Source organism: Crotalus tigris, unplaced genomic scaffold, assembly GCF_016545835.1.
Source record: "Crotalus tigris isolate CLP2741 ecotype Arizona unplaced genomic scaffold, ASM1654583v1 scf7180000017831.1706817, whole genome shotgun sequence".
NCBI lineage: Eukaryota > Metazoa > Chordata > Lepidosauria > Squamata > Viperidae > Crotalus > Crotalus tigris.
The window spans coordinates 649,522-665,795 of NW_024096660.1; the positions used below are offsets into that span (position 1 = coordinate 649,522).

General features: G+C 36.1%; 1 protein-coding gene across 9 annotated transcripts in view; it reads right to left on the minus strand.

Annotated features, from left to right (window-relative positions):
• Nucleotides 1–16,274, minus strand: part of LOC120307839 (WD repeat containing planar cell polarity effector) — a 168,275-nt gene that overhangs the window by 45,714 nt on the left and 106,287 nt on the right. For all 9 annotated transcript variants that reach the window (XR_005556666.1, XM_039343003.1, XM_039343007.1 and 6 more), the window contains 2 exons: nucleotides 15,511–15,634; nucleotides 1,697–1,760 (listed from right to left, as the gene is read on the minus strand). Coding sequence is in view for 8 of the 9 variants with exons in the window: in XM_039343003.1 (XP_039198937.1) it covers nucleotides 1,697–1,760; nucleotides 15,511–15,634 (188 nt within the window). In the remaining variant the exon portion in view is untranslated. The remainder of the gene's footprint in view (nucleotides 1–1,696; nucleotides 1,761–15,510; nucleotides 15,635–16,274) is intronic.

A 16,274-nucleotide genomic window follows, 5' to 3' on the forward strand; every position in this document is an offset into this window, starting at 1 on the left:
GGTAGCGGAAGGAACTAGAGGAAAAGTTATATTGGACCCAATTCTTACTAATCGAGAAGAAGTGATAGAGGGAGTTGAAGTTGCCAGAACCTTGGGCAAGAGTGACCACGTCATAGTGGAATTCAATATAATGCAAACACAAGTAATAGAATATAATCCAACCAGTGTCTTAAACTTTGAAAGAGCTGATTTTAACGAACTCAGAGAGAGTCTAAGCAAAATTTCATAGATAAAAATCCTAAAGGGGAAAACAACTCAAAAGGTGTGGGAAACACTGAAAAATATGATCGTAAAAGTCCAGTGCAACACATAGCACTGAAAAAGAAAAACAAGAAATCCAAGAAGAAACCAGCATGGTTGCACAAATATCTCTCTGATAAAGTGAAAGACAAACTTGGACTTCAGCAAGACATTTGACAAAGTAGAGCACAACCTACTTCTTGATAAACTAGAAAAATGTGGAATAGACAACATCACCCCAGATGGATTTGTAAGTGGGTGACAAACCATACTCAAGAGTAGTCCTCAATGGTACTACATCTACAGGAAGGGAAATGAGCAGTGGGGTACCACAAGGTTCCGTCTTAGGCCCAGTACTCTTCAATATCTTCATAAATGACTTTGATGAAGGAAAAGAAGGGAAACTCATCAAATTTGCAGATGACACTAAGCTGTCAGGAATAATCAACACCTCAGAAGACAAGCTTAGGATCCAAAAAGATCTTAACAGACTTGAACAATGGGCCCCATCCAACAACATGAAATTTAATGTGGAGAAAAGCAAGGTTTTACACCAAGGCAGGAAAAACCAAAGGTACAAATACAGATTAGGCAAAATCTGGCTCAGAAACAGTAACTGTGAGAGGGACCTTGGAGTCCTAGTGGACGATCACTTAAACATGAACCAGGTGTATGCAGCAGTAACCAAAAAAGTTAACACAATCCTTGGTGGTATAAACAGAGGCATAGAATCAAAATCACGTGAAGTATTATTACCACTTTATAAATCCTAAGTAATACCACACCTGGAATACTGCATCCAGTTTTGGTCACCACATTCCAAAAAAGATGTTGAGACTTAGGAAAAAGTGCAAAGAAGAACAACTAAGATGGTTAAGGGTCTGGAAACAAAAACATATGAAGAATAGTTGCAGGAATTGGGTATGGCCAGTCTAGAGAAAAGAAGGACTAGAGGTGACATGATAGCAGTATTCCAGTATTTGCGGGGCTGCTACAAAGAAGAGGGGGTCAAGTTATTTCCAAAGCACCAGAAGGCAAGTCAAGAAATAATGGATGGAAACTAATCAAGGAGAAAATCAACTTAGAATGAAGGAGAAACTTCCTAACAGGACAATTAACCAGTGGAACAGCTTGCCTTCAGAAGTTGTGAGTGCTTCATCACTGGAGGTTTTTAAGACAAGACTGGACAGCCACCTAACTATAGGATCTCCTGCTTGAGCAGAAGATTGGACTAGAAGACTTCCAATGTCCCTTCCAGCTCTCTTCTGATTGATTGATTGATTGAATGATTGTTACAGATTATTGTTTGATCTTAGAAATGTCACTAGCTTATGAACTATAAGCTTATACATTAAAAAGATTATAAATTACTTCAAACTTGGTTAATGTGTACCAAAAATGGCAGAATTAATCCAATAGCTGCAACAGTAGTGAAAATTCTTCAAGTGTAACTTACCATAAATAAGTCACGAGCACCTATATCAACTGCTAGCAGAAAGGCCTTTTCAAATCTTTGGTGCCTATAGAATGAACAGAAACAAAAATAATTGAAATTGATGGTATTAATTACATGTAACAGACACAAATATGTAACCACAGCCATGAATTCTAGTTCCACCTTGGGACTAGGGTCAGCAGGGTGATCATGGGCCAGTCACTTTCTCTCTTAGCCTTAGGAAATAGGCAAGGGCAAACTACTACTGAAATTTTGCCATGAAAAGTACAGGGACATGTCCAGTCAGTTGCCTCCCTGCCCCCATCAAATCTAGATGAGAGTAAGGGGCAAGGGAAGGGAAGTATCCTGCACATCAATGTCTGATTCCAAATTCATCATTTTTTTTTTTTACATTGTAAGTGAAATGTACTGTAAATAAGCTCAGGGCAAAGAAAGAGCTAAGACCGCTGCCACCTCTATTTCTGATCACCTCTCCAACAAAAGTCACTTCATAAAATAAGCAAAATAGGTTTGTATGTGACATACAACCACAGCACTTCTCTACACTGAAAATTTTTTGCAAAATTAAAGAGCTACAGTTCTACTTATGACACAAATCTTGCCATTGTATTCCAACATAGTGATGGTGGTGGAGAGAGGAACTAAGAACATTCAGGCATGTGTGAAAGTCTTCATACATGCTTAGCTAAAGCAAGCAGGTGCATATAGTAAGAAGTAAGACAGGAAAATTCTGATGGTTCACATTAATGACAACAAAAAAAGCATATTTTCAAAGTGTGCAATAGAAGAATATGGAAGACCACTCCTGAAATTTACCAAAAAATCCATGCGGACAGATAAGATAAAGCTAATAACAATGTAATTCTGGAAGATGGATCCTTGAGATTGGACGATACTCAACAAGCTACAGGTAGTTCTTGACTTACAACCACAAATGACCCCAAAATTTCTATTGCTAAGCAAGATAGTTGTTAAATCAGTTTTGCTCCATTTTGCAACCTTTCTTGCCAAAGTTCTAAGTCAGTGGTTCTCAACCTGTGGGTCGGGACCCCATTTGGGGTCGAACGACCATTTCACGGGGGTCGCCAAACAAGGCTGTCCGCCATTTTTTTCCCCTTTTCTTTGGCCACGCCCCTGGCACCCGGTGATGTATAAGTGGTTGGGGGTCACCACAACATGGGGAACTGTATTATGGGGTCGCGGCATTAGAAAGGTTGAGAACCACTGGTCTAAGTGAATCACTGCTGTTGTTAAGATAATGACATGGTTGTTAGGTGAATCTGGCTTTCCCATTGACTTTGCTTGTCAGAAGGTTGCAAAAGATAACCACATGACCCCAGGACACTGCAACCATCATAAATATAGGTCAGTTGCCAAGTGTCCAAATTTTGATCACATGACCACAGGATGCTGTAATGGTCATTAAGTGAAAAAGGGTCATAAGTCGCTTTTTCAGTCCCATTATAACTTTGAAAAGTTACTAAATGAAAGGTTATAAGTTATAATTGTACTAATGGTATTTATGACATGGCAAGGTAAAAGTCTGCAGGATGCCTAGTTTCTGATATTGCCTCCAGGAAAAGAAAACACAAAGAGAACAATAGTGGGAATATGGAGCATAAGAAGCATGAACATGAAAAAGCTCAACACAGTGAAAGGTGAAATGAATTTACTACACATTGATATCTTAAGGATCAGCTAATTGAAATTAACTGGATTTGGATCCCTTTTGGATCATGCTGGTTACTTCTCGGAACATACAGAAAAATAAGCAGGAAGTTGAAAGTCCCAGACAGCTCACAAGCAGGCTAGTGGGCAGGTAAAAAACAGCTGCAGCATGGCAAGACCAGCTCTGCCAGATGGGTGCTTGTGCACCAGTGGTTGGTATAGCATGAGCATGGTAGAGCCAGGGATGGCTGGTGCAGGAGGGAGTGATTGCATCAGCACAGGCAAGCAGGTAGACATGTGCTACAGAGTACCAGATTCCCAGGTACTACATAGCCAGGGTCCTCAGGAGAAAATGCCAAGGGAGTGACTTGATACTTTCCCTTACAGCTTTCCCATTGACTTTGTTTGTTGGAAGCTGACAGGAAATCACTAAACAATGCAATCATGTGACATCATGCTTTTTGACTGCATTGCTAATGCAGGCAGATACTACTCTGTATTTCAAATTTTCTTCCATTACATTCAATTCCACTCAAGCAAGTTTAGTTATGCTCACTGTATTTTTTTTTATTTTCTAGATAACCAGGTATGGGAATTTTTCTTTGAGGAGTTCATCCTCTTGGCTTTACCATATTTTTCGGTATGCTTATGATCTATTCCACCCTTCTCCTTTAAGGCAAACAAAATTCTGATAATTCATACAGTACAACCTAAGGATCACTGAGGCTAAGTCAGAACCTTCCCAGTTCTGGTCACTTTTCCACTTTTCCAATTCCACTTTTTCATTAGTAGCCAAGCTTTTTGAAGAAAAAAAAAACAAATTAATGTAACTAAAACAATAAACACCAGTAAAATAAGATAAGCACAATATTAATAAAGTCATAATGAAACTTTCATGAAGTCCTGATATTCTACTTAAATGTAGAAGGAAATCATACTAAGACTCAAAAATATTTTTACTAACTACTAACAACCAACAAGCTGTCTTAGTCATGCTCATTGACTGTGTAAGTAAATTCCTTGTGCTGGACTGATAAAAAGGAAAACTGCTTTTTCCCCTGCTTCTCTTCAGTAAGAATACAATTTTTGGAAAATCATCTGTGGGAGAAAAGTTATGTCACTTTGGATTTATAAACATTTCTTTAGAAATGAAGAAGTCTCAGAACCTGTCTCATAAAGAAGTCAAATGAAGGATGATGTGTGATTGCAAAAGATGTTTTTAAATCCTTCCAAAGGAAGACAATGAGACTAATGAATATTGGAAAAAAATCACATGTAATTAGGCAGAATAAAATGAAATTCCAAATTCTTCAAACTTTAAAATGTGCATGCAATGGAATATTATTCAAGCATTTTAACAACAAGCAATTGTATTTAAGCCTTTGAATGAATGATGCAAATAAGTAAAAATAACTATATCTCCCAGACATTTATTTCAAGGCTTACATGATCACTTTTAATTCAGTAATTCTGTTTGATATTTTAATTTAATACTTTACTCTTTCATTCAGTTTCTAGGCATCTAGCCCATTTCTTAAGCATAATATAATTATTCATAAGAAATGCTTTCCTTATAAATTCTCCTATTAGCAATTGTTGGGTCAGAAACAACATTCATGGAGGTACAAAATGAAAAATGATGTTTCATTAACTATAATTTGCAATATTATAACAGTTTTATTCTGCACCCTACTAAACGGCATTCCTCAGCTAACAGGGCCTGAAGTATGCCTATTTTGCTGTGCTCGTTCTGAGGGGTAGAACCAACTCCAAGTAACCTGGCCCTGAGCCATGAATTGCATCCAGAAGACACTGGCAACCCAGGCATCTCACAAATTAGTGGTATTACATATGCCGAGTAACCAGTGCCATTAATTACTCATATTGCTGCATTCTGCACCAGTTGAAGCTGTCAAACACAATTAACTTAATCTTTGATTCATTAATTTTCAGACCCATATTTTTTTATTTTTTTATATTAATAATACAAAATTAAAAACACATTGGACATAGATATGACATCACTGGTTCCATACATCTTCCGACATTTTACAGTAGTATTAGTACTCATATAGACATATAGTTCTTGAGCTTTGCTCACTATTTATAATATAAATATGAGCCGAGGTGGCACAGCAGTTAGAGTGCAGTACTGCAGGCCACTTTAGCTGACTGTGTTCAGCAGGTCAGCGGTTCAAATCTCACCGGCTCAAGGTTGACTCAGCCTTCCATCCTTCTGGGGTAGGTAAAATGAGGACCCAGATTGTTGGAGGCAATGTAAATATATATATACATTGCTTACTGGTGTACACCGCTTAGAAAGTGCTTGTACTTAAAGTGGTATATAAGTCTCATAAATAAATAAATAAATAAATAACATTAACACTTTCCCCCTTATTTCTATGTATCTATTTATCTTTTAAATATACATTTGTCTATAATCTATATTTTATTCTAACACTATACATTTGTCTTGGCTACCCTCTTATTGTCTATCCAATCATAAAATTGTTCCCAGATTTTGTAATACTTAGTTTCACTTTTATCCTTGAGTTCCCATGTAAGTCTATCCATTTCAGTGCAATTGAAAATTTCAAGTAATATTTCCTCTTCGGTTGGAGTATCTTTCTCTTTCCATTTTTGAGCAAAGGCTATTTGTGCCGCTTTATAGTAAATAATTTGTATCTTTCTTATATTTTCTTTCTATAATTCCCAATAAAAAAAATTCTGGTTTGGCCTCTATTGTTGTTGTTGTTGTTGTTAATTGCGAAGTCGTGTCCGACCCATCGCGACCCCATGGACAATGTTCTTCCAGGTCTTCCTGTCCTCTACCATCTTCTGGAGTCCATTTAAGTTCATACCTACTGCTTCAGTGACTCCATCCAGCCATCTCATTCTCTGTCATCCCCTTCTTCTATTGCCCTCAATCTTTCCCAGCATTAGGCCCTTCTCCAGTGAGTCCTTCCTTCTCATTAGGTGGCCAAAGTATTTGAGTTTCAACTTCAGGATCTGGCCTTCTAAAGAGCAGTCGGGGTTGATCTCTTCTAGGACTGACCGGTTTGAACGCCTTGCAGTCCAAGGGACTCGCAGGAGTCTTCTCCAGCACCATAGTTCAAAGGCCTCAATTCTTTGCGCTCAGCCTTTCTTATGGTCCAACTTTCACAGCCATACATTGCAACTGGGAAAACCATGGCCTGGACTATACGCACTTTTGTTGGCAGGGTGATGTCTCTGCTTTTTACTATGCTGTCTAGATTTGCCATAGCTTTCCTCCCCAGGAGCAAGCGTCTTTTAATTTCTTGGCTGCAGTCCCCATCTGAGGTGATCTTGGAGCCCAGAAAAATAAAATCTGTCACTACCTCCATTTCTTCCCCATCTATTTGCCAGGAATTGAGAGGGCCGGATGCCATGATTTTGGTTTTCTTAATGTTGAGTTTCAAGCCAACTTTTGCACTCTCCTTCTTCACCCGCATCAAGAGGCTCTTTAGTTCCTCTTCACTTTCTGCCATTAGCATGGTATCATCTGCATATCTTAGGTTGTTGATATTTCTCCCGCAATCTTAATTCCAACTTTTGATTCATCTAGCCCTGCCTTTCTCATGATGTGCTCTGCATATAAGTTAAATAGGCAGGGTGACAGTATACAGCCTTGTCGGACTCCTTTTCCAATTTTGAACCAATCAGTGGTTCCGTGTCAAACATTCTTTGGCATTGCCTTTCTTTGGAATTGGAATGTAAACTGACCTTTTCCAATCCTGTGGCCACTGTTGAGTTTTCCAAATTTGCTGGCAAATTGAGTGTAGCACTTTTACTGCATCGTCTTTTAAGATTTTGAATAGCTCAGCTGGAATACTGTCACCTCCACTAGCTTTGTTGTTGCTCAGATTTTCTAAGGCCCATTTCACTTCACATTCTAGGATGTCTGGTTCAAGGTCAGTGACCATCTCATTGTGGTTATCTGGGAACGTTAAGCTCATTCTTGTATAGTTCTTCTGTGTAGTTTTGCCATCTCTTCTTAATCTCTTCTGCCTCTGTTAGGTCCCTGCCATTTTGATCCTTTATCATGCCCATCTTTGCATAAAACGTTCCCTTCATATCTCCAATTTTCTTGAAGAGATCTCTGGTCCTCCCTATTCTGTTGTTTTCTTCTATTTCTTTGCACTGTTCATTTAAGAAGGCATTCTTATCTCTTCTAGCTATTCTCTGGAATTCTGCATTCAATTGGGTGTATCTTTCTCTTTCTCCTTTGCCTTTCGCTTCCCTTCTTTCCTCAGCTATTTGCAAAGCTTCCTCAGACAGCCATTTTGCTTGCTTGCATTTCTTTTTCTTTGGGATGGTTTTAGTTGCTACCTCTTGTACAATGTTGCGAACTTCCATCCATAGTTCTTCAGGCACTCTGTCTATCAGATCTAATTCCTTAAATCTATTTGTTACCTCTACTGTATATTCATCAGGAATATGATTTAGTTCATACCTGAGTGGCCTAGTGCTTTTCCCTACTTTTTTCAATTTAAGCCTAAATTTTGCAACGAGAAGCTCATGATCTGAGCCACAGTCAGCTCCTGGTCTTGTTTTTACTGACTGTATAGAGCTTCTCCATCTTTGGCTGCAGAGCACATAGTCAATCTGATTTCTATGTTGACTGTCTGGTGATGTCCATGTGTAGAGCCGTCTCTTGGGTTGTTGGAAAAGAGTGTTTGTTATGACCATTGTATTTTCTTGACAAAATTCTATCAGCCTGTGCCCTGCTTCATTTTGTACTCCAAGGCCAAACTTGCCTGTTATTCCGGTTATCTTTTGGCTTCCTACCTTAGCATTCCAATCCCCCATGATGATAAGGACATCATTTTTTGGTGTTAATTCTATAAGGTGCTGTAGGGCTTCATAGAACCGGTCAATTTCATCCTCTTCAGCACCAGTGGTTGGGGCATAGATTTGGACTATTGTGATATTGAATGGTTTGCCTTGGATTCGAATTGAGATCATTCTGTCATTTTGGGGATTGTATCCCAGTATTGCTTTTCCTATTCTTTTATTGACTATGAAGGCTACTCCATTTCTTCTGAGGGATTCTTGCCCACAGTAGTATACCTGATGGTCATCTGAGTTAAATTCACCCATTCCTGTCCATTTTAGTTCGCTGATTCCTAAGATGTCGATGTTCAGTCTTGTCATCTCTTTTTTGACTACGTCTAGCTTGCCTTGATTCATGGATCTTACATTCCAGGTTCCTATGGAGAAAAAATCTTTACAGCATCGGACTTTCCTTTCACCACCAGATATATCCACAGCTGAGCGTCCTTTCGGCTTTGGCCCAGTCGCTTCATTCTTTCTGGCGCTACTAGTACTAGCCCTCTGCTCTTCCCCAGTAGCATATTTGACACCTTCCGACCTGAGGGGCTCATCTTCCAGTGTCATATCTTTTTGCCTTTTAGTACTGTCCATGGGGTTTTCATGGCAAAGGTACTGGAGTGGGTTGCCATTTCCTTCTCCAGTGGATCACATTTTGTCAGAACTCTCTGCTATGACCTGTCTGTCTTGGGTGGCCCTGCACGGCATAGCTTATAGCTTCATTGAGTTACGCAAGCCCCTTTGCCATGACAAGGCAGTAATCCATAAAGGGGTTGGCCTCTATATCTATTAGCAAAATTTCTTCCAGCCATTTCTTTAATAAATTCCAAAATTTTTGTGCCTTTGGGCATTGCCACCACATGTGGTAGTAATTCCCAACGGTCTCTCCACACTTCCAGCATATCGAGGATTTCCCCTTGTTCATTCGTGCTAATCTTGTGGGAGGGAGGTGCCACCTATAAAACATCTTATAGAGATTTTCCTTATAGGAGGTTGCTAGAGTAATTTTTAGGTATTTTTCCCATAAATTATCCAAATCAATATTGTGCCCAAAATATTTACACCAAATTATCATCGTTTCTTTCATCTGTTCCTCAATCATATCTTGCTCTAATAAATATCGATATAGTTTACTTATAGTCTTGTCTTCCCTACTAAATAAGATTTTATCTAATTCTGAAGAGTCTTGCTTTATGCCCCGTTCCTTTTTGTCTGTATTAAATCTGGATTGGATTTGAAGATACGCCTACCATTTCAAATCAGTTCCTTTTTCCTTTAAGATATTTATCACTTTTAATTCTCCTTTCTCATTCAAAATATCTTTATAGGTGACAGCACCCCCACATTTTATCAAATTTGGATGTGTGTACATTTCTAATGTAGACACTCAGTTGGGGATTTTCATATAATTATTTATTTTTATTTTTTCCAGATATCCAATAGTGCTCTCCTAATATAATGCTTCCGGAAGTATTGCTGGGCTAAATGTCTTTCTTCCCACAAAATAGCATGCCACCCTGTCTGTAGGTCATGACCTTCTAGTGCTAATAATCTTGTATTTTTGAGATGCATCCACTCGCTTAGCCAGACCAACGCCGCTGCCTGATAATACTTTGTCCAGTCTGGTAGGCCAAATCCTCCTCTTTCTCTAACGTCTTGTAATAGTTTTAATCTGATTCTCGGTTGTTTCCCTTGCCATATGAATTTTGAAATGAGTCTATCCAAATTTGTAAAAAAATCCTTTTTAAGCTGAATTGGTATGCATTGAAATAGAAACAACATTTTCGGAAGAACATTCATTTTAATGGTGGCTATCCTACCCATTAAAGATAACTGTAGTTTCCCCCAATTTCCCAAATCAGACCTAATTTGCATCATTAATTTATCATAATTGTCTTCTTTCAGAGGGATGCATCTCGCTTGTCAATTGAATTCCCAAATATCTTATTTTTTTCGTAGTCTGCATATTTATCCTTCCCTCCAATTCTTTTTTTCCCCCTTCAGTCATATTTTTAACTATCATTTTTGTTTTATCCTTATTTATTTTCAGGCCTGCTACTTCTCCATAGTCCTCCAGCACTTCTATCAGCCTAAGACCAGATTGTACAGGCTCTTCAATAATAAATACAAGGTTGTCCACAAATGCCTGTACCTTAAAACTTTCTTTTCTTACTGTTAAACCTTTAATTTGTTTGTCTTCTCGAATTGTTCTAAGTAAAACCGCTAATGATAAGATAAAAAGCAGTGGAGATAGCGGACAACCTTGCCTAGTGCCTTTTTGAATTAAAAAGTTCTTTGTCATTTCCCCATTTATCACCACTCTGGCTTCTTGTCTGGAATAAATTGTTTGGAACATCTTTATAAATTTTCCCCCAAAATCCATATATTTTAATTGTTCTAGTATGAAGTCCCATTTGACGTTGTCAAACCCATAATTTTCAATGTATCTTACAATCTAACATTAACCAAAAACCATTCAGCTTGTCAGCCAGTAACATAGCATCATCTACACACAAATGTACATGCAAAACCACATCAAATTGTAACCAGTATTCATGCAACATCATTACATTTTTAATAAATTTATCCATAATTAAACAGCCAAACAAATATTAAACACCCTTGTTTTATACTTCCTGTTGACTTCTGAGCCATTGCTAAACCTTCCATTTATTCTCACACATGCTTTCCTTTTTTAAAAAAATTGCATCTTTATTATTTTTATAAAGAACTCAAGATACACCTAATACTCCTTCCTCCTCCTAATTTCTCCACAACAACCCTATGAGGTAAGTTGGACTGAAACTGTCTGGTACCCAACCAGCTTTCTTGCCCAAAGTGGGACTAGGGTTATTTAGGGACTATTGTTGGAAAGGCTGCAAAATTATGCAGCTAGCTCCTTGAATTAGTGTCCAAGGTTCTGAGGTGATAAAGCAAAAAAAATATTTTTTTTATCCTCCTTTGTATCATTTCTTTAATTGTAATATTAAAACTACCACTTCCTATGTAACAGGCTTCATTTGTTCTTTTTTAAAATTTGTTTTATTACACTATAAGATTAAAATAATATTTATTACATATTTATATAATTTAGATATTATTCATTTATATAATTAGATATTAAGACTTTAATGCTTAATTTTATTTATTTTAAAAAATTATATAGGCATCCATCTTATACCAAGCACTAATCTGCTCACATTCAAAACTTAAACTGACAGCCAATAACTTAAATCTTTAAAGATAGGAAAAAAAAGTTTGTATTAGTGTCAGTTTAAAGTGTTGATGCTAATAAGCATGACATTGTTTAATTTTTTCATCTAAACCTACTTATAGCATTAATAATTGCAAATTGCATCAAAATGTTTTTTGTACAATAAAGGTATCTCTTAAGCTGAATACTTACTAAAATCTCCACTGTATTGTTACTTATTATTGTTCGAGCATGTTAAAAACAGAAAAAATAGACATAACAAAATATGCAACAACAAAAATAATAAAAGAAAAAGAGGAAAGAGAACAAAAAAGCTATTTAGTTTATAACTTTCCCTTTTTTGACTCTCCTAATTTGCAGCGTTTATAAACATTTAGGTTCCCTTAGAAGCCAAGTTGTGTTTATATTTGTCATTCTAAGTAATAGATAGTATGAATTGGAACTATTCTTGCTTCCATTTGTTTCAACTTCAGGTGTGAATATGTACAGCAAATTTTGCCATTGCTGCATATTCTCCAAGTTTAAGTTCCCAATCAGACATTATGAGAAATGTGTTTTCAGCATGAGGCAAAATTTATGTTTAATGTTTGAGGGGTTTATACCTAATAACAGATATTGTGATTTCATTTCAAATTTGCTTTCCAAAATTTTTTTGCATTGTGTATTTTTTTTTTTTAGTACTTTTGAGTTTTCTTTACATGTATGGTACAGGTAGTCCTTGACTTATGATTAGTCATTTAACGACCATTTGCAGTCACAAAGAGCTCAGAATGGGTCCTTAACATAATGTAATGACCATCATAAAACATTGTACTGGCCTTCCCCAGTCACATAATTGTGTTTCAGGTTTTTTTTCTTTTTAATAATATTTCATTATTTTTTTCATGTTACAATTATTTAAAAAGCAACGTGATGACTGGGTTAATCAATAGTTCAATAGCATACATAAATCTTTAGTATAAACCTCATGTTACAACATCAGATATTTCCTCTCTTTTCCCCTTAATATCTACTATCTCATATTAAGCTAATACAGTTATTATTATCAACTAAATAAAAACCTCTTTGTTACAATTATCAATAGTGTTTAGCTTATACATATCTTAATTGCGTTGTCAACCTGTTCACATTTACTATCAGTTACTAAGTGCCCTGAGATCATGTGGACACCATCTACAATCTTCTCTGCCGTCTTCTCCAGAAGGCCAATGGGGAAGCAGACAGGGAAGGTTGCAAGGAGAGAGGGGATGTTGGATTTAAGGTCCAATCCCCCAGTGTGCTGCGAGATTTTGACTGCTTCACTCAGTGATTGAGATTCCAGTCTCAATTGTGGCTGCAAGCAAAGGACTACCTGTAAAATGTTCTTTTCTGTTTCATAGCATTTCCAACATTTATTATTATATGATTTATCAGTCTTGGAGATTATTGATAAAATTCTGTAAAAGTGTAAAACACTTGGATTGGAGTGAATCATGTCTGCATTGGTATTTACATTTGTCATACTGTAATTATCTCCAACATGGAAGCTAATGTTGAAATTGTTAGGCTTATTATTTTCTTTGTAAAATTGCATTTTTTAAAATAAACTTTGTTTGATTACATGTTTTTAAATTTTTATCTTCCTTTGTGCACAAATTGCTATGAGGTCCATTAATTAGGTTGACTCCTTCCAGTATTGACATTTTGCTGTTTCCACATACCAATATCATTCTCATTTTCCTCTAATCTTTGTTTATGTGTAGGGACATTGCTTGTCTTTTATTCTATAAGAGCTACAAATAATTCTCAACTTTCACTGCCTCTTAGTTTCCCAACGTCTTACTATTCAGAAACTTCTGTTTACTTTTTATCTTTTTATACAGGCACAATCCATCATAACTTTCCAAAATACTCTGCTTTGAAAATTGATGTTAATTAAAAATGTTGATAAGAACTTGTGATACCTGTTGTTTCACATTTATTTTGCTCAACCTTGTCCGTGAAAAATTAGCTATTATACTTTAATTGTCTTTGGCCTTTCATCTGTTCTAGCTTTAGCCCTTTGATGATTATGTAAACTTAAAAATATTCTTGAAAGCTACATTGAGTAAATTTATCAGCATGTCTACACACTAAGAAAGCTCTATAGCAGAGGCAAATATAGGCAAAAATAAATTCCTACTACAACTGCAAATCTCTATTGTGTAGATATGATGGCCCAACAATTTTAGATTAGAACATTTATGAGCAGATTCTAGGATTCAAGCATTTGACATTCTGATTTAAAGGCATTAGGGCTTTCACTACATCAGAATAGTGGGATGAGGGAGATAGGCGGCCCAGAAATGTGACAGAGAGACAGACATGGAAGGAAGGAAGAATAAACAAACAAATAAACAAACAAATAACTGCTGGAGCAATGATATAGGGAAGCATTTGATGGGTTCCTTTGAAGATGGGAAACAGCAAATGATATGTGATTCCCCTATCTTCTTCAAAAACACAAACTCTTCAGAATCCAGTGCTGTACAACTTATTCTCTGCAAGTACAACCAGTTTTGAAATGTACACAACTTGTTTCTTTCTTTTCCCCTTATATGTTACCTAGTTTTCTTTACAATGTGAATTGCATAGAATACTTGGCTCACATAGCCATATGGCATCAAAGTATTTAAACAAAATTAAAACTCTCACTGAAATTGGCTAGATCTAAAAATATTATAGAATGAAAAATTTGAATGTTTTACTGGATGAAATCTTTATTAAAAAAAACAATAGAAATTTAATATCTGATTATGTCAGAGTTTCTCCCTCTAGTTTTATAGAACAAATCAGCCTTTTCATTTTGTCTGAAATCATACTGATTTTGATTACTTTTACAAAGTGATTAGAAGTTACAATGTATTCCAAAAAGGATGTCTATTAACAGATTTCAGGATTTTTGTTAAATCTTTTTTCTGAAAGTTATTTTTGATACTAACACCTGAAGAAACTCTTAATTAGCTTTGGGTGGAAAGCATAATTTAGGTGCTTCAAAACTTACCATCTGCACCGTAATACCACTAGATTCATGTTACATTAATATTCAGGAACCATTCTTAACTGCTTAAACCAACCATATTTTCACAGTGATGACATCAGCTGACATAGTCAAAAACACTAGCAAAAGAATTATGTTCTTATAATGAGGTGGAAATTCCTAAGAATGTTACATCTATTTTCTTTCTCTTTTTTTTAAAGTGTTCTCATCTGGAATATTTAAGGATATCAGCTATCTCAGCAGGGAAGAGAGATGTGCTTTGCTAATGGCTAAAACAAATCACTTTTTAGAAGAGCATCTTACTGTTGAACGAGGTCTTTTGTCTTTCTTCTTTTTCTTTCCTCTTATTAGGGAACTGTCAACCAAGTTAATTGCAGTTAAGCTATCAACACTTTTATGCCTTTCATATACTATACATCTATTTTTCCTTTAGGAAGAAGATGTTGCAGTAATCTTTCATGTTTCAATAAATGTAAAAGCCCAGAGATTGACCAGATATAAACTACTCTGAATTACATAAAAAAAAAGAATCAAGTGATACAAAGCAATACATGCTTAATTTTGTGAATATTTTGAAAATTCACAAAAAATATTCAGAAGTAAATCTGGGTAACCTGCAAAGGCAGCCCCATGTACAGCATATATCGTTATTTAAATAATGACCATGAAAGATGATTTGACAAGCATTTTGTACTTTGTAATATACTATTATATGGGTTTTATGATTTTCTTGCATAGGAATATTTAATTTTTTTTACAGTTTTTGGCTATTTTAATCTTGTTTATATACAGTAAGATTGTACAACTTAGAGTTGCTTGGCGATTAAAATGACAAATAAACCAAGTAAAATAAATAAGTGAGATACAAAATCTTAAATGTGCTGAAAAAAGAGCAAATACCGTATATACAGCACCTGAACATGTTTGAAAAAGGACTAGTTAAAACTAGTCAAAATGTTTTTGTATGTGAGTCTTCTAGAAAATATGTTAAATGCTTTAATAATTTCTTATGAAAACAGTATAAACTCTTTGAAATTAATAAAAGTCAAGATAGTTGTTCACCTGAGCAGATGGTGGAAGAACCTTCGTGCATATCTGCTGATCTGGTCCCTGTATGCTAAAACAGTTGTCTCAGACAAAGGCCGGGTTGGTGCATAAAATGTCCCAAGAGTTGCCTCCAGTTGAGCTGTGGAGTTCAAACACAGCAGCAGTTAAACAAATGGAATACCCTCCCTTCAAGAAATATGGGCTCATGTCTTCAGACAGCCAAAGCTTTTCAAATGAACCTACACCTCAGAAGAATGCATTTTTTAAAAAGTGACAGTACAGAAACAAATCTATGTATGAACAATGATGATTTGGAGCAGCAACAAAAATATGTCAGTATTTCAGAATAAATGAATCTCTAATTATTATTTAAATGTGGCAAGAATGATTAATGACTATGCTACACTTCAAACGAAGTTTTTCCTAGTAAAAAAGGAGTCTCCTTTTCTGTCTTTCCTGTTCTGACTTAGCTAATTAGAAGTTTTCCATTGTCTCACAGGTAAAAATCTTTTTTCAAGGTTAGCCCCTCGGGGAAACAACTTGACCTCTGTAGGTATTTCAGCATCTCTAAAGGAAGCAAGCTGATAACTGCAAGCTGAGTCATGATAATACAGTACCTAAGTGCAAACTTTCAGCTTTACTATAATGTGTAATATGGATGTTGCTTCCTTTCTGCACTATTAAAGGTTTTACAATGGTAGCTGCGTGCCACCTGCTGTAGGACAGGAAAAAGAGAAACTTGCCAGTATGTTCTTTTCCTTTCTGCCAAAATATACAGA